Source organism: Vombatus ursinus, unplaced genomic scaffold (assembly GCF_900497805.2).
Source record: "Vombatus ursinus unplaced genomic scaffold, bare-nosed wombat genome assembly UNPS02014798.1, whole genome shotgun sequence".
Lineage (NCBI taxonomy): Eukaryota > Metazoa > Chordata > Mammalia > Diprotodontia > Vombatidae > Vombatus > Vombatus ursinus.
In genome coordinates, this window is record NW_020954576.1 from 64,851,773 (window position 1) to 64,871,691 (window position 19,919).

The 19,919-nt window shown below is 36.9% G+C and overlaps 1 protein-coding gene across 2 annotated transcripts in view; it reads left to right on the plus strand.

The window, feature by feature from the left end:
• The window catches only part of LOC114049845 (geranylgeranyl pyrophosphate synthase), a 51,155-nt gene that overhangs the window by 27,410 nt on the left and 3,826 nt on the right, over positions 1–19,919 (plus strand). For both annotated transcript variants that reach the window (XM_027871270.1, XM_027871271.1), the window contains one exon: positions 15,572–15,642. In XM_027871270.1, the coding sequence (XP_027727071.1) occupies positions 15,572–15,642 (71 nt within the window). The remainder of the gene's footprint in view (positions 1–15,571; positions 15,643–19,919) is intronic.

A 19,919-nucleotide genomic window follows, 5' to 3' on the forward strand; every position in this document is an offset into this window, starting at 1 on the left:
CCAGCTCTTAGTTGTATTTATTAGTTCAATGGTTTTCTTAATTTCGATTTTATTAATCTCTCCTTTGGTTTTCAGAATTTCTAATTTGGTATTTAATTGGGGGATTTTCAGTTTGTTCTTTTTTTTAGCTTTTTTGGTCACATGCCCAATTCATTGATCTCCTCTTTCTCTATTTTATTCATGTATTCATGTATTTTATTCATGTATTCATTGAGAGATATAAAACTTCCTCTAATAACCACTTTTGCTGCATCTCGTAAGTTTTGGTGTGTTGTCTCATTATTGTCATTCTCTTCGATGAGTTACTGATTGTTTGTTTGATTTGTTGTTTGACCCATTCATTCTTTAGGATTAGATTATAGTTTCCAGTTAATTTTTAGCCTGTCTTTCCATGGCCCTGTATTACATGAAATTTTTATTGTGTCATGATCCAAAAAGGATGCATTTAATATTTCTACATTTCTGCATTGGCTTGTGAGGTCTCTAATGCCCTAATACATGGTCAGTTCTTGTGCAGGTGCTATGTACCACTGAGAAAAAGGTATATTCCTTTCTATCCCCATTCAATTTTCTCTAGAGGTCCACCATATCTAACTTTTCTAAAATTCTTTTCACCTCCTTATCTTCTTTCTTGTTTATTTTGTGATTAAATTTATCTAGTTCTGAGAGGGAGAGGTTGAGGTCCCCCACTATATAGTATAGTTTTGTTGTCTGTCTCTTTCTGTAACTCCCTTAATTTCTCCTCTAAGAATTTGGATGCTATACTACTTGGTGCAAAGATGTTTAGTAATGGTATTATTTCATTTTCTATGGTACCTTTTAACAGGATGTAGTTTCCTTCCTTATCTCTTTTAATTAGATCTATTTTTGCATTTGCTTTGTCTGAGAGAAGGATTGCTACCCCTGCTTTTTTTTCACTTTGGCTGAAGCATAATATAGTCTACTCCAGCCTTTTACCTTTATTCTTTGTGTATCACTCTGCTTCAAATGTATTTCTTGTAAGCACCATATTGTAGGATTATGGTTTTTAATCCAATCTGCTATGCGCTTCCCATTTTATGGAAGAGTTCATCCCATTCACATTCACAGTTACGATTTACCATCTATGTCTTTCTCTCCAACCTGTTTTCCCCACTCTTTATGCTTTTCTCTCTCCTTTCTCCCTTTCCCTCCTCACTAGAGTTTTTCTTCTGATCACCAACTTGCTCAGTCTGCCTTCCCTTCTATCACCTCCCTCGTTTTCATTCCCTTTTCTCTCTCTCTTTTTTTTGGGGGGACGAGGCAATGGGGTGAAGTGACTTGTCCAAAGTCACACAGCCAGTAAGTGTCAAGTATCTGAGGCCAGATTTGAACTCAGGTCTTCCTGAATCCAGGGCCCATGCTCTATCAGCTTCGCCATCTAGCTGCCCCTCCCTTTTCTCTTGCTTCTTCTTCCTCCCTTCTATCCACCCCCTCCCTTTTCTTTCCCCTTTTCCCACCTATAGGGTAAGTTAGATTTCTATACCTAACTGAGTATGCTGTTCCCTCTTTGAGCCAAATCTGATGAGAGTAAGGTTCAAACAGTGCTCATCTCTCTCCCTTCTTTCCCTCCATTGTAATAGGTCATTGTGCCTCTTCATGTGATGTAATTACCCTTTTCTGCCTCCTCCTTTGCTCTTCTCTCAGTACAACCCCTTTTCACCACTTAATTAGATTTTTTATTATCACATCAAAGTCAGTTTATACCCCACACCCTCTATGTATACCCCTTCTAAATGTCGTAATAAAGATACAGTTCTCAAGAGTTACAGGTATCATTTCCTTAGTAAGGATGTAAACAGTTTGCCCTTATTGAATAACATGTTGTTGTTTTTCTTTCCTGTTTACTTTTTTATGCCTCTCTTGAGTCTTGTATTTGAAGATCAAATTTTTTGTAGAGCTCTGGTCTTTTCATCAGGAAGGCTTGGAAGTCCTCTATTTCATTGAATGTCTATCTCCTCCCCTGACAGATTATGTTCAATTTCACTGGGTAGTTGATCCTTGGTAGTAATCCATTCCCCTTACCACAGCTGGTTACAAAAATTATAAGATACACATAGCTTTAGAACCAAAGTATAAATTTTGCTTTCTCTGTTCTGTTTGTCTGGGAATGTACTATTTAGGTAAGATTTTCAACCTTCTGTTTGAAGCGTTTTTGTTTTGTTTTGTTTTGTTTTGTTTTCAATTTTTTTCCTCCAGGGCTCTTGAATAGAAAGGAATTAGTTCCAGAGAAGGATGGAAAAAACATTGTCAAATAGCTTTTTATGAGATAAATATGGTGTTATTTTCAAAACCAGATAAGTATAACACCAAAAAAGAATACTTGATTATATCAATAGATACAGAAAAAAAATCACTAATAAAACACAACATTCATGATTTTAAAAACACTAAAAAGAATATGTATGAAGTAGTTGTTTTTTCCCCTCATCACAAAAACCGGAAGCTATCTAATATTTTGAAATTTATCTGGAATACTCAAGACATGTATAAGGATTACTTTAATGACCAAAATTTGAGGAGAACATAAATAACTGAATACTTAGGTCTCCTACAAACATGCCTTAACATGTCTGACGACGGAGGAAATTGTTTGATAGACTCATTAAATTTTTGGCCCCCCTGGTGGCCATATAAATACACTCCCGCTCCACTTTACCCTGATATTTCAAAATATCCATTATTTCATCACTTTGGACTTTTCCTCCAACAATGCCAATTACAATTGCTCTGCACATTAATCAACTATTTGAGTTGTTTTTGGAAAAAAGAGTCTTTGTCTGGTGCCCAGTCTCCTGATGAACCTTTTCCTACTTAAGTAGATGGGTCCTTGAATGATATGTACACATATAAATACCATGCCCATATTCAGAGCCTCTTCTACTTAGGTTGTAGACATGCAGTTTGCTAATGTACCCTTTAAGAAACTAACATCACCTCATGCCATGATGAGGCATGAGACTAAGACTAAAATAGAAATTATTGGTACATTGATATAAAATTTTATAGATTCTGGGAAAAAAGATCCAGAATGCAGGTAGTCAAGTGTCAAACACCATAGAACAGGTGTGGGGAACCTGTGGCCTTGAGGCCACACGTGGCCCTCTAGATCCTCAAGTGTGGCCCTTTGACTGAATCTATGTGGGCTGCACATGAGGATCTAGAGGACCACATGTGGCCTTGAGGCCACAGTTCCCCACCCCTACTATAGAGTGTCAGAAAGGTTGAGGAAAGGTCACTGAATTAGCAATAAAGAGATCACTTATCAACTTGAAGAGAGCAGTTTCAGTCAATTGATTAAGAATGGAAGCCACATTATGAAGGGTTGAGAAATGAGTAGAAGGTAAGAAAATAGAGAGTAATTGTTCCAGGGGATAGTCAGGAGCAAGTGAAGGTGGTGTTGGTGTTGTTAGTGTTGGTGGTGGTGGTGGTGTTGTGGTGGTGGTGGTTGTTGTTTTAAGGATTGGGGATACCTGAGCATGTTATAGGAAGCAAGGAGGGACCAGTGGATAAAGAGAAATTGAAAGTTAGAGGGAGAAGGGATTCATTCCTGCATTCGATTCAGTCAGCAAAAATTTATAAGTCCCTTTTATATTGTGTGCTGGATGCTAAAGATAAAAAAGAACAAAATTAAATACTCCCCTCAGGGAATGTATTCTTTTGAGGACAAACAACTTATACATAGAAAAATATATTCAAAATAATATTCAGGAAGAAGACACTTGCAACTGAAACACCATGATAGGCTGCCTGTGGGAGATGGCACCTTAGCTGAGTTGTGAAATAAACTAGGGGTTCTCTCAGGCAATAGGGAGACGTGCATGCCAAGTGTGAGGAACAAACAGCATGTGCAGCAGCCTAAAGATGAGAGATGAAATTCTTTGAATGGGGTACAGTGAGCTGGCTAGTTTGGCTGGAGCAGATAGTGCACAAAAGAGAGGAGTGGAGGCACTATGCACTGAGCCTGAAGTGGAGGTAAACAAGATCTCGGAGGGAGTTGTGCAGTAGTGCTCTATGAAGGAAGAGGTCAATGGGAAAAGAAATAAAGAATTCAGTTCAAGAAAGAGACAGAGGCAGGTTAGAATCGTATTATGAAGAACCTTAAAAGCCAGATGGGACTTTCTGTCTTTAATCCAGGGAGCCACTGGAGTTTCTACCATGTCTAGACTTGGGCTGTAAGAACATGACCTTTGTCAAGACTTCCAGTTAACATGATGATACAAAAACTCATAGCAAAGCCCTGTTGGTCATAGTCCTATAAAGACTTTAAAAATATCAGATTAAATAATGATGTTTAGAAGCACAAAGAAATAACAGTAAACTTTTTCATTCGTCAAAGTCCTCTGCAAAGACAACAAAAATCCTATATGCATTGACAGAGAGGACCTGTCAGGGAAGTCAGCATGAGCTGACATATGCAAGTGTTGTGTTCAGGTATGCTCCAGGGATATTGGGATGAGGGTTTAGAGTATTGCCAGACCTCTGAACCCAAACATAACAGAGGAGGTGGAAGCCAACATGGAAATGAGAGACAGGACAAAAAAAAGTCTAAACATCCCATTCAAGAGTACTGGGGAAAGTGTAGCCTGGCTCTGGCCCAAACTAGATAACGAGGCTAAAGAAGAAGTTAAATAGATAAAAATATGCGATGCAAGGAAGATATACTGTGGGCCAAGGAGATGCCTAATTTATAAACCCAGAAGAAAGGGTAATCCCACAACATCTACTTCAGAGGGAAAAAATGTACTAAAAGAATACCTAGAAGAAATGAAACAGAAGATTAAAAACTTAAATAAGAGCCCTGGGGGAAAAAAACAGCTTCTAACAGAAGTTTGAAAATCTTACCTAAATAGCACATTCCCAAACAAAACAGAACAGAGAAGGCAGAATTTCTTCACTACCAGAGACAAGAAATATTAGAACAATATAAAAAGATTGGGGGGGAGAAATTGAAGAAAATATAAAGTATCTGCTATCATAAAAACTGACCTGGAAAACAAGTTGACAAAAAGATAATTTAAGAATTATAAGATACCCTGAAAATCATGACCAAACAAGATTTCATTGGCCACTGTGGAGGATGGATTGGAAAGAGGGGAGGAAACCAGTTAGAAGGCCAATGCAGTAATCTAGACAGGTGATGAGCACCTCAGCTAGGCTGGTATGAGTGGAGAGAATGAATGAAAAAGTATGTATTGAGTGAAAAAGTATGCATTAAGCACTTGCTATGTACTAAGGTTGTTTTTCATCCTTTGTTCTCGAAGAGGACCAGTGACATCGGAAGGGTGATGTCTTAACTTGCAAGTGAATTGGATTTGAGTGAGGCAGAGCTGTGCAGAGTCGTAAGTTTTACTCCTCTAGAGTTATCAAAGTCCAGTGGCAAAACATAGGTCAGGATGTGGTGGGAAACCTTGACCTTTTTAAGTTAGCTCTTTCCCAGATCTCAGCCTGAGGCAACACCTATTTGGCATTTAAAGGCTGGGGGAAGAGCCTCAGAGTTGCTGGCCAGAATAGAAACAATTGCTGTCTACACTCACTCTGAGCCATCAAAATCCAAAGAAGGAGGAAGTGAGTCTTGGTCTGGGACCTATTATTGGCCAATCAGTGAGAGCCAGAGTGATTGGAGTCCAAAGGTATAGTCGGGTAGCTCCATTTGAATCCTCATGGGCTTTGTGAAAGCCTGGTTTTCCAGAGCTATATTTCAAGAAATCGTACCTGAAAACTACATGAGACTAAAGAGTTAATTGTCTCAGATTTTTGGAAAAAAAGAAAAAAACAATGATAGAATAAATAAATAGGGGGCAGCTAGGTGGTACAGTGGATAGAGCACTGGCCCTAGAGTCAGGAGGAACTGAGTTCAAATTCGGCCTCAGACACATAACACTCACTAGCTGTGTGACCCTGGGCAAGTTACTTAACCCCAATTGCCCTTAGCAAAAAGAAAAAAAGAATAAATAAGGTAAGAAAAAAAAAAATCTAGTCCCCAAACCTCAAGATACTTTGCAAATATAAGCAATCAAAATTTATATTCCTTTGGACAGAGAACCCACATGTAAAGGTACAATTCCCCATGTGGACAGTGAGAAGAGGAAGAGGAGGAAATAACAGCATTGCCCAGCTGGAATTGGGTTCCCAGAGGGGCAGCCACTACTAGGCCTCCATTCTTACCTAGCCTTTAATTACTGACTGGGTGTTGCCTCAGACAATTGAGACCTGGAAAAGACCTATTAACTTATTAAGGCCAAGGTCTCCCACTGCATCCTGAGCTGTCTCCAGTTATCCTGACCTATGTCTTGCCACTAGACACTGATGACTCTGAAGGAAAGAGTGAGGCTTATGACTCTGCATAGCTCTGCCTCACTCCAATACAATTCGCTTGGCAAGACATCATCGTCCTGATGTCACTGGTCCTATCTACCAACGACTGAGGTTATAAAAGCAGAAATAATCCCTGCCCTCAAGAAACTTACATCCTAATAAAGACAGACATCCTTAAGGCGAGTGATGGCCAGGGAGGGGCATTTTGGTCCAGAAATTTCCTGAGATGGTGAATAGGATCATGGGGGAGTAGATTGACACACCCCTTATAGTAGTGGTGGCAGAATGGTAATGATTCCAGGGTGGGGTTCGAGGGATGGAGGAATGAGCAAGGATATATGCATAGAGGCAAGACAAAAAATATATCCAGGTAGTAAAGTGAAGTCTGAGTGAAGCTTGCCTGAAATAGTGGGCAGGGTAGACCTTTCAGAGATGAAAGGATTAATAGCTCTGCCCTTGACAAGAGAAGATGTCTGGGAAGTAAGGGTTAAGGATATGAGCTGTTGATTTTACCCCCTCAGTTTTGAATTGCAGAAGTGATTGGATATGAGGAAAGATAAAGAATTAAGGCTGACTCAGAGGTGGCAAACTTGGATGACTAGAAGGATTGTGGTTACTCAACCAAAACTGGTGAATTAAGAATAGGGAAATCTGAAATGAGAGAAAAGGCAATGAGTTCTGTTTTGGACATAATGAGTTGGAGATGCTACAGGACATTCTGTTTGAGAGATCTTGGAGGCAATTGTTATTGAGAGACTAGAGATCTGAGAGTCATCCCAGTAGAGGTGATAGTTGAACCCATGGAACCCGATGAGCTCACTGAAAAGGAATAAAGGAAGAGAAACAATATCCAAAGTGTGATCACCAGTGTCAAATTCTCCCTGACAAATCTAATCTTTTTCATGTCCCAGCAACTGCTATTTCCTCCTCCTCATTCCAGCCAGGTGATTCCATTTTCTACCTGCAAGTCCTGAGTCTTTCAAGCTGAGGGAAGTTTCTGCCTTCATAGAAAAGCAAATAAAATCTCCTAAAGGAACGGGATGGTATATCAGGTACCAGTCTCTTTTGTACAAATCTCTTGTCTAGGTCTCTGATCCCTTCCTGACATTATCTGTGTTAATAATCCATTTTGGTCCCACTTCCTGTTGCTTCACTATACATCACATTCCCTGTGAGCATTACAAACCTCTAAGTTGCTCATGCTTCCCATCTCGCCACCTTGTTTTCAGTAAACAATCTCCAGTTTTACTGGGTTTTTTTCAAACTACCTTCTTCACACCTTAAAAGTTTTTAGCCTTGTTTATAGCTCCTCTCCTTACCGCCTCTGCCACCAATTCTTAACTGCTTTTGATCTCTAATGATCATATAATCCCCAAATTCAGTGGCCTCTCTTCAATACTCATTCTCCTTGATCTCTGTGTAGCATTAAACACTTGTATACAAGGGAGGTAGCAGGGTGTAGAGCTAGATTGTGTTTGAACATGATGACCCAGTGCCTGTTTCTCTTGGCCTTTTCTTTAGTAATTGGGAAAAGTTATTTCATCTCTGAGCATCTCTGGAGGGCATCTCAGTTTCCTGAGCTGTACAAGGAAAGAACACCACTAGGTGAACTCTAAGATGACCTCTAGTTTTTAATGATTCTATAGTACCTTCCTTTGTCAGCTTTTCCTACATTGGCTTCTTTATTACAACGTTGACTTTCATGAGTCTCCTTCCTTCATGACCATCCAGCTTTTAAATTCGTAGAATAGTAGACTATATAGAAGCCTTAGTTCTAGTACAAGCCTCATTTGACAAGTGAAAAAAACTGAAAACCAGAGAGTTCACACAAATAATATCTAAACCAGAATTGCTGCTGAGGTCTTCTAACTCCTATCCACATTGACCTCCTTCTGCCACCTTATAAGTATGGATGTTCTCTCTAAAGCATGTCCTTGGCTCTCCTGTCTGTACTATAACTAGTTGGACAAATCATTTAAACTCTGACCCCCAGTTTTTTCTCTTAGAAAATGAAGTGGTTTTATTAAAAGATGTGATCACCTACATCTAATCCTGTAGTTTCCACTATGAACTTAGGCATAATTAAAGTGAAATTCATTTCTGAAAAATATTCAAAAACAAACCTTGAAGGCTGCAAGATTTCTGCTGAGCTCTACTAATCTGAACACCCCATTTCCTAAACATTTCTCTCTCTACCTAAGTGAAAGAGATGAGATATAGTTTAATAATTTGAGATTTCCGGAATGATGCAATCTCAGCAGTTCTGCATTAAGATCGTTTTCTACAGAGTGTCTTCTGGGTCCAGAAATACTAATAAAAGAAGGGGATGGAGAATGAAAAAAGAAGGGTAAATCAGGAAGTAAACACCTACTGAAAAGGATATTCTCAGTGGGATAGTTCTTTATGAGTGAAGGGTATAGGGAATAGTAACCTAGAAGAAGAGATCATAAGAAAGATCACCATACTAATGAAATATTTTATAATCAAAAGGGCAAAATCCTAGATGAGATGAGGAAAGTTAGAAAAACTAGAGCTACAAGACTTGTGGAAGCTTCTAAATGACCTCAGCAGGGAGGACCACTACATTCTCAAAGCCTTAAGTAAAGGAGAAGAAAATGGGAGATTTGGTAAAATACTTAATATATAACATATGTATGTGTGTATATATAATATATATATATATAGGAATAATAAATATAGCTAAAAAATATAAAGAAATAAATATCTAACTTAATATATAAAATACTTAATTTCTTAAAAAAAAATAGTCCAGATTTCTCAGAAAGGGAGTAATGAAGTTACTTAAAACTAGACTATGGAGAGCCATGAACTGGAGTTTATATATCATTTCTAAGCAGTAGGGAGCCACTAGAAGCTTTTGAGTAGAAAATGTAGTAGGGATGGTACAATTAGATGATTATTCAGGCAGTGGTGTAAAGGAATGGAAAGGGGAATGAGGTAGGAAGTCTAATAATATTGTTTATATAATGCTTAAATGTATATAGTACATTTACATAGGACTTAAAGCTTTGCAGAATACATTTATATAACCTTTTACAATATACTAGGCAAGAGAAGATGAGGGGCTAAAATAGTATGGTTGCAGTGGAATAGAAAGGACTGAATGAGTGAAAGAAGGATTACAGAGATCAAATTGATGAGATGTATACAGAACTTCTTTCAAAGCAGAGTATTTCAGAGTAGGACCTTTGAAGATTTAAGTACTGTTGAAGAACCATGAGTACTGTTTATTCTTAAATAATTTAAACTTTTTTCCAGTCTACTCATTAAAATCTTAGAATAAAAACAGGATTTTGCTATAGAGAACGTAGGGGGTGGAGGAACAAAGGCTTGGAACATTAGACTAATTCCTAATTTCTGATAAAATATACTTTGATAGAAATTAGGCACCAATAACTTTTGAAAGTTAAAGGTAGAACATAAAGATAAACAAAAGTGAAAATAAAAAGTTGAACAAAATATTTGAGAAACTAGAGCTTACAGGACCTATGGGATCTTCTAAATGGGACTGATAAAGAATATACATATTTCTCAGTACCACATTGAACTTTTATAAAAAAATAACCATGTATTGGGGCACAAATATATTACAAATAAATGTAAAAAGACAGAAATATTGAATGTATCTTTTAAAAACTATAACAATAAAAATAGTGATCAGTTCATCAAGCAGAAACAAAAGATACAGGACCAAATGGAGATTTAACAGTGAAATCCTAAACAATATGTGGATCAGAGAATTATAAAAACAATAATTATGTAAATCATTTAAAGGAAATTATTATGGCAAAGCAACATACCAAAATTTATGGAATCAGCTAAAGCAGTCCTCAAAGGAAAAATTACATTTTTTTTTTGGCTAGGCAATGGGGTTAACTGACTTGCCCAGGATCACACAGCTTGTAAGTGTTATGTGTCTGATGCCAGATTTGAACTCAGGTTGTCCTGAATCCAGGGCCGGTGCTGTATCCACTGCACCACCTAGCTGCCCCGAAAAATTACATTTTTAAAAATATACATTGACAAAGAATATGTATTTTAAAACTCAGAAAGCCAACAAATAAAACAAAAAAAAAAGCACAGAAGAAGAGATACTGAAAATTAGAAGAGAAATAGATAAACTGGAAACACCGAAGACTATAAACAAAACTTAGGTGGTCCTTTGAAAATACTAACAAAATTGATAAACTCTTAGCCAATATGATTAAAAAGAAGAGGGCAGAAAATATAATAAGCAAAATAGTAAATAATCTAAGTGAAATCACAACAAAATCAGAAGAAATTTTTAAAAAATTATCGGAACCTATTATACACCATTTTATACTAAGAACACAAAAGAGCAGAATGCCTTCAAAATTATAAAATACTCAAAGTAACAGAAGACTAAAAAGAGATCTTAATTCCATTTTGGGAAAGGAAATAGAACTCACTATAATGGAACAACCAAAGGGGAAAAAACCCTTCTGGTCTTAATGGATTCATAGGAGAATTCTTATCAAATTTTTTAAAAGAACAACTAGTACCAAAACTACAGAAATTATTCTCAAAAACTAAGAATCAAAACACTCTACCCAACTCCTTCTATGATACAAACATAGCCCTAAAACCTAAATCAAAAAAGGATAAAGCAGAGGGAGAATAATAGATCAGTGTGTTTAACGAATATCAATTCAGACTGTTTAAGTAAAATCCTGTCACACTTACTACATTAGTTCATGCAAGAAATCATTTGTTATGGCCAAGTTGGATTTATACCAGTAATGCAGGAATGGCGCAATGTTAGGAAAAGAATCATAATTAGTCATACTAAAAGTATAAATATCTAAAACCACATGATTATCTCAAGAGAGGCAGAAAGAAACCTTTGTCAAAGCACAATACTCATTTATGCTGAAAACTCTAAAAAAGTATTGTCATAGCAGTATCTTTTTTTAATATCATAAAACATCTTTCTCAAAACCAAAAGCAAGTATCATATGCAACATTAGAACCTTTTCCAGTAAATACAGAAGCAAAGCAAAAATACCCATCTCCCCGCTGTTATTTGATGTAGTTCTGGAAGTGCTAGTATTAATTCAACAGAAAGATAGTAAAGATGTGAAGACAGACAAAAAGGAGATAAAATTATCCCTATTTGCTGGTGGTGTATTGATTTACTTAGAAAATTCTAGGGAATCAGCAAAGATATTAGTTGAAAGAATCGTTTCAGCAAAGTTGCAGGCTATAAAGTAAAAACCCACAAAACCCAACAGCATTTCAATATAATAATAATAATAAATCCAAGAAGTAACAAATAGAAAAGGAAATATCATTCCAGATAACTACAAAATGTGTAGAATTTTTGGAGACTAATTGTATACAAAATACTTTAGATTTGATTGCAAAGTGCTCCTTAGAGAAATAAAAAACAACAAATAGCTAGAGCAATATTCCATTCTCATAGCTTAGTCACTACCAAAGTTAGTTTACATTTTTAATGCTACCAATCAAATTATCTAAGTGACAGTTTATAGATCTTGTTTTTAAAAAAACTGTTGGAGAAAAAAAAAAGACCTAGAATATCAAGAGAAATAATGATAAAAAGGTAGAGATGAAGGGAAAATAGCACATCCAGACCTCAAACTATATTTTAAAGCATGAGTCATCAAAAATATTTGGTATTGGTTAAAGAAATAGAGAGGTCAATGGAACAGACTAGACAAGGGAGAATTAATGGAACTCATTAATCCAGTGTTTAGGAAACCAGAAAACATAAATTACTTAGGCAAGAATTCCCTATTTAATAAAAAGTGTTGGAAAAAACTGGAAAGCAGTCTGCAGAAATTAGGCTTAGACCAACATCATATTCCTCATTCCACAATGAATTCAAAACGGATACTCTTGAATATTAGAGATCATATCTTTAGATAAATTAGAAAAGAAGCAGATCATATACATTTCACAGCAGTGGACCAGAGATGTGTTCTTATCCAAACAAGGGAGAGAGGCCATTAGAAATTATAAAATCTTTAATTATGATTACATGAACATAAAAAGCTTCTGCACAAACAAAACTAAAGCACCTCGGATAAGAAGGGAAGCATTCAGATGTGGAAAAAATTTATCTGATTTCTCAGATAAGGTTTTGATATCCAAGATACTCAGCTAACAGCTGTATATGAACAAAAGCCATTTCCCAATGGGTAAGCGATCAAAGGATATGAACAAACAGTTTTCTGAAGAATCACAAATAATAATCATATGAAAGAATATTTAGCATCACTAATAATGAGAGAAATTAAAATCAAAACAAATCTCCAGGGTTATACCTCATACCCTGCAAATTGGCAAAGATGACAAAAGATTGAAAGTCAATAGTCAAGCAGGAAGAATTGTGGGAAGATAGGTACACTAGTGCATTATTGGTAAAGCTGTGGATTGGTATAATCATTTTGGAATGCAATTTGGAATTATGTAAATAAAGTGACTAAGATGTCAACATCCTTTGACCCAGAGATTCCACACTAGCCTTATACTCCAAAAATAGCATTGATAAGAAGAAAATCTTTATATATACCAAAATATTTATAACAGCACTTTTTTGTGGTAGAAAAACATTAGACACAAAGCAGGTACCCTCCAATTATCGAATGAGTAAATTTTATGATATGTGAATGTAATGAAATAGTGCTGTGCTGTAAAATGATGAATATAATGAATATAGAGAAGCATGAAAAGATCTACATGAACTGATGCAAAGTAAAGAAAGCAGAGCCAAAAAGAAAAGAAAAAGATGACAGCCATACACAATGACTACACGAATGTAAATGGAAAAAACAGCCCTCCCAAAAAAATCAAAAGTAAATGTTGCAAAATTACAAATAACAAGAGTGGCCTCAAGACATGAGAAGGTACTCGCATTTACTCCTTTACAGATGTAGGAGGTCTGTGGGTGTGGCATATATTTTCAGAGGTATATATATGTGTGTGTGTGTGTGTGTGTGTATAATATGTATATATATGTATATAGTTAGCTGATTTTTATTCTCTTCCCTTTTTTTCTTCAAAAAAATATTCTTTGTTATGTGGATAGGATGGCTTTCTGGAAAGGGAAGGGGAAGGAATACTGGGAGGAATTCTGGTGATGTGAAAAACCAAAATATATCACTAGATATTTACCCAAAAAAGTCAAAAGATAGTAAGTGGCAGTGATTTGAATCCTACTCTTTGATTCCAAATTTATTATAATGTGACTTATCATAAATCACTTAAGAAAGTGATTCATGTAACAGCCAATTTTTTGAGGAGAACCACTGTTCCATTCAAACAAACATACCTGTATTTCTCGATTGTGGCCCTATGATAGGTATGTAAACATTTAAGCACATAAGACAGTCCCTGCTCTCAAGGAACTTACATTCTAATGGGTGGAAAGGACACATATATGGAAACGAAAAGGTGGAGCAGGAGACCAGTATCTATATGGGAGTGATGTGGCAGCTGAGAAGGAAGAGAGAGAATCAAGTATTGAGTAAAGTGAAGCATAATTTGAATTCTTCCTGAAATGATGGTCCCAATAAGGAGCTTCACCATGGTCCCCAATGGGAAAGAGTCACCAATTGAGAAAGTCACCAGTCAAGTGAGTAAGACCTCATCATTTCTCAAATAGTGAACCAAGACAGATTTATAACAATAAGAGCCATACCCTAATTGACAAATGGTCAAAGAATATGAGCAGTCAATTTTCAGAAGAAATCAAACGTGTCCATAGTCATATGAAAAAAAAATGCTTTAAATCACTGTTGATTAGAAAAATGCAGATTAAAACAATTCTGAAGTACCACCTCACACCTATTAGATTGGCTAACATGACAGAAAAGGAAAATTACAAATGTTGGAGGGGATATGGAAAAATTGGGACATTAATGCACTGTTGGTGGAGTTGTGAACTGGTCCAACCACTTTGGAGAACAATTTGGGATTATGCTCAAAAAGCTATAAAACTGTTTACACCTTTTGACCCAGCACTACTAAAGTCTGTATCCAAAAGATATCAAAGAAAAGGAAAAAGGACCTATATGTACAAAAATATTTATGGCAGCTCTTTTTGTGGTGGCAAAGAATTGGAAATTGAGGGGATGCTCATCAATTCAGGAATGGCTGACAAGTTATGGTACATGATTTTGATGGAATACTATTGTACTATAAGAAATGATAAGCACGATGGTTTCAGAAAAACCTGGGAAGGCTTACATGAACTCATGTGAAGTGAAGTGAAAAGAACTGGGAGATCATTGTGCACAATAACAGCAGTATTATAACGATGATTGACAGTAAAAGATTTAGCTACTCTGATCAGTACAGTGATCCAAGATAATTGCAAAGAACTCATGGTGAAAACACTATCCACCTCCAGAGAGAGAACTGATGAATTCTGAGTATTTTGAAGTATATTTTTTTTCACTTTCTTTACTTTTCTTGCTTTTATTTTTGCAATCTGGGTAATATGGAAATGTTTCCCATGATTCCCCATGAATAATTTCTATCATATTGCTTGCCTTCTCACTGGGTAAAGGGAGGGCAGGAGGTAGGTAAAGAATTTAGAACTCAAAATTTTTTTTAAAGAATTCTAAAAATAAATAAATAATGAATTTTTGGAAAATAATAATAAAGGCCATCACAACCAGGAAAAACAATGAAAGATAGACAGACATAACCCTTTGAGTGGAAATATTTCCAGGTAGTGAAGTGAGCAAGCAAGGTGAAGGTAGAGAAGTCCAAATTCAGAGAGTGAGTCTAGATATAAGTGAAATAAATATGAACAATTTTAGATCTAAGTATTTATTTCTAAGTTAAATTAACTTTACTGAAGGACCTAATTTATTAAAACTTTCCGACCCAACTCTGCCATTAACTAGCAGTGTGACTTTGCCCAAGTCACTTACCATCCCATTCTTCATCTTTAAAATTGGGGGTGAGGATGAACTATATTATGATCTCTGAGGCCTTTTTCTCAGTCTGAAATTCATTGCTTTTAATACAGAGGAGAAGTGGGACTAAAACTGATCTTGGTCTTCCTTACAAGCATTTGAGACTTTATATTTCCCAGATCTGGGAATAAGACAGTATAGTGAAGATTACTTAACTTGGCCTGGACTGAATAACTCTGGAAAACATGTATGGATTTTCAGTAGTTAAGATACTGATTACTAACAGAAAATTATTTTAATTGCAGGTAAACAAGTGAGAACCAAACTTTCACAGGCGTTTAATCACTGGCTGAAAGTTCCTGAAGATAAGACGCAGGTATTTATACAATTCCCAATATTTTAATGATTTTTTCAAACTTCTAGAACATAGGTATTATGAAGATCTCATTAAGCCTAAAATGCTATGTCTTTCTAAGCCATTAGTTTTTCCTCCAGGGCAGTGCTTACCTAATAGCATGTGGCTCTGAGATTTAGCCTTAATAACTCCATTACACAGGCCCTGAAATTGAGAAATCATCTGTAAGACTATAATGGCCAAGATGAGGATCTTGTGACATCACTTACCTCTGCCTTTGTTGTTCATTTGTTTCAGTCATATCTAACTCTTCCTGACCACATTTGGGGTTTTCTTAGCAAAGATGCTAGAGTGGTTTGCCATTTCCTTCTGTAGCTCATTTTACAGAGGAGGAAACAGAGGCCAACAAGGTTAAATGACCTGCCCAGGGTTGCACAACCAGTAAGTGTCTGAGGCCAGATTTGAACTCAAATCTTCCGGGTGCCAGGCCCAGCACTCTATCTACTGTACCACCTAGCTGCCCCTAAGATTTGAAAGGCAACTTGGCATAATGGATAGAGGGCCCAGTCTTGCAGTGCTGAAGTTGTTGTTGTTTGTTGTTTAGTCGTTTCAGTCTTTCCAACTCTTTGTGCCCCCTTTTTGGGATTTTCTTGGCAGAGGTACTGCAGTGGTTTGCCATTTCCTTCTCCTGCGCATTTTACAGATGAGGAAACTGAGACAAACAAGGTTAACTGACTTGCCCAGGGTCACACAGCTAGTAAGGTTTGACGTCAGATTTGAATTCAGGCCTTCCTGACTCCAGGTCCAGCACTTTATCCACTGGGCCACCAAGCTATCCGTATAAATGCCCACCTCTGCCAGGTCTGTTGTATACATTGAGTCCTGCATTATGGTGTTGTGGAAAGATTACCAAACTATAGGTTAGAAGAACTTGCTTGATCCCTGACTAGCCTCATTATCTTGGACAAATCACCCTTTGTGTTCTATGAGGATTAAATGAAATTAGGAGTGTGAAAGCATTATGCAAATGTTAGATTGTGAGTGTTAAAGAATTTTAGGAGATATCAGTAAGACATTATACTAATGAGAATTTTACACAGGTTGTAAATTTAAATAGTCACATAATGAACATTTTTTAACACCTTTATGATCCAATGAGCATTTATTAAGCATCTTTTATGTATAAAGCCCTGTGCTAGGGCCTGGGGGCACAAAAATAAAAAGGATAATAGTCCTGCCTTCAAGGAACTTACACTCTGCTGGAAAAATACTCTATAGAATTTTGGTGGAGAGAAAGTGCTAACTATGTACACACTAACAGCCACGTTGTGCAATGACTGACTTTCATAGACTTAGCTCTTCTCAGGAATGCAGAGATCTAAGACGTCTCCAAAAGTCTCATGATGGAAAATGCTATCCACATCCGAAGGAAGAAGTATGGAGTTTGAACGCAGATCGAAGCATACTATTTGCTCTTTTTTTTTCCTTCTGTTTTGTTTTGTTTCCTCTTTCTTGTGGTTCCTCCTATTGGTTCTAATTCTTCCTTACAACACCACTAATGTGAAAATGTGTTAATAGGAATGTATATGTAGAGCCTATATCAGATTGCATGCTGTCTTGGGGAAGGAAGGGGAGAAAAATTTAAAACTCAAAAGCTTATAAAAGTGGTTATTGATAAATCAAAATAAATTAATAAAAAAATTTTTTTAAAAGTACTAACTGCAGGATGAGCTTCTCATAAGAAGCTGTACATCAACTGACTCTTAAGGAAGCCAGGAGTCTTAAGATACAAAGACTATAAGGGAGCCCCTTTCACACCTGGGGGACAACGTATATAAAGGCCCAGAATTGAGAGATGGGGTGCCGAGTTTGAAGAAGAGCCTGTGGGACATCCTGGCTGAATCATAGGGTGGGTGAAGAGGAGTAAGGTGAAATAAGCCTGGAAAGAGAGGCTGGAGAGAGATTGTGAAGGACACCTGGTATATGTAAAATGTTGTATTACTGAGTAAATAAAAACAAAAACATTAATATTCATAGAACCTGAATTAAGATGGAACTCAAATAACATCTAGTTGATCTTGGACCCGAATTAGAATCTCTTCTATGATTATATTGCTAAAAAGCCATCCAGCTTTTGTGTCAAGGTTTTCAGTGAGGAAGACTCTGTAACCCCCGGGAGCAATCCATTCTACTTTTGGACATACCTAATTGTTAGGAAGTCGAACTTTATTTCTACCTGAAATCTGCCTTTCTATAACTTTCACCCATTGCTTCTACTTCCACTCTTTGTAGCCAAGCAAAATCCCTCATCTATAAGTCATCTCTTCAGATGTTTAAAGACAACTATCATGACCTCCCCCCACCTTAGTCTTCTCTTCTCTAGGTTAAACATCTCCAGTTTCTTCAGCTGGTTTACCTCTAATTCCTGGATTCTCTTCCTTTCACCATACTAATTGGCTGCTTCATACTCTCCAGCATGTTAGTGACTTGCCTACCCTGCAGTGCCAAGAGCTGAGCACATTTCCGGATGTGGTTTGATGAGAACCAAATATAGCAAGATATCAACTCCCTCATTATAGAAATTGTCCTAGAAGATGCCCTCTCAGTGTAGCCTGGACTTCTCTGACACCGTTGATTCACTTCAAACTTTTAGTCCACAGAAACATTCACATCTTTTCAGTTTGGTTCAGAATATGTAGAGTTTGAGTTACTGGTAGGATACCTATAGGTAGAGATATCATGTAGGCACTTAGAAATGTGGACCTGTGGAATCACTCTGTCTCCAGTTTGAACAGTGACATTTCATGTTTTTAGATGTGACCTATCAAGTCCAGCGAGTCAAGACCCTTTGGGACCCCACCTCATTCGATATGTTAGCTATACCCACCACCTTTTTCTCATTTGCAAGTAAAAGCATGCCTTCTAAACATGGCTAGAGCCCTGTGACTTACACTCAAGGAGAGCAAAAAAGGTACACTCTTACCTCCTGACCTGTCCTGAGTTACAAAAACTTTCTGTTGTTTTTTCTTTCATTCAGTGATCATTCTCCTTAACAAAGAAAATACAAGCAAAATTAAATTTGAATAGTTCCATCTTTTCTGTGTTATATGTTATCCCATCCACCCCAAGCAGCAATCCTGTTTGTTTTTCTGAACTCCTTCTTGCTCCCAACACAACTTAAAGGGGGGGCACTACTCACTCTGATGCTTCTGGCAATACTCTTATTATAAGGTCATGTCTGTCTTTTATTTTTATTCTCTGTTACATGCTTTTGCTTCTGTCTTCTATACATGATTTTTCAAGTCTGATTTGGTGGGTGAATCTCTTAGTTACTGCATTCTTTTCATCCTTACCAGAATTGGTTTTGTTTGTAGGTTTGGAATTTAATTCTTGAGAGTTTCTCATCCCTTTAAAATTGATTTGACCTCGATGATCCTTCTCTGAACCCTTTGAAGGCTTTGATCCCCAAACTAGGCAGCCATTGAACTTGGTTTGGTTTTCCCCTTCTTTTCTCTCACAAACTCTATGATGGATGTTTCATGTCCTCCTAAAGTTCCCATAATTTTTATTTCAGCGGTCAACTCCTTAGTGATCAGAAGAGCAGTTTTCCTTCTGACTTTTCAAAGCCTTAAATTCATAGCAAACCAAGGAATTTATCAAGCACTCTGTTTTAGAGAAATAAAGTGCTGAAGCAGATATTTTCATAATATAAGTTTCCCATCTTTGCTCTGTCATTCCTCAAATCCAGGTTTTGTGATCCCTTGCCTTAACTACTACTCTATTATCTCCTTTTGTAGTTTGTTCAATGACAATTTAACTTAGGTTGTTTTTTTTTTTAATTAGATCCTCACTCAAATTGTTTTAATCGTATTTCCCCTCTCCAGGCCTTAGACTTTTCTTACATGTGTGTGCCATCTCCATATACACTGATCCTCAGTCACCCCTTCTATCCATTTTGTTCCTCTTGGAACAGAGTGAGGATCTAGCTTGGGTGCCTTGAAGGCATGGGGTAACCATGAATAGAAATAGATAGGGAGGAATTGGTTTGAGTAGTGAGCTCCTGGAGGGTAGGGACTGTCTTTTGCCTCTTTTTGTATCCTCAGTGCTTAGCATGATGACTGGCATGTAGTGGCCCCTAATAAATACTTATTACTTTCAGTTTGGTTCAGGATATGTAGAGTTTGAGCTACTGGTACGACACCTATAGGTAGAGATGTCATGTAGGCACTTAGAAATGAGGACCTGGAATTCAGCAGAGAGTTAGAAGTGGAGACAATAGTTTTGGCAGCCATATGTGT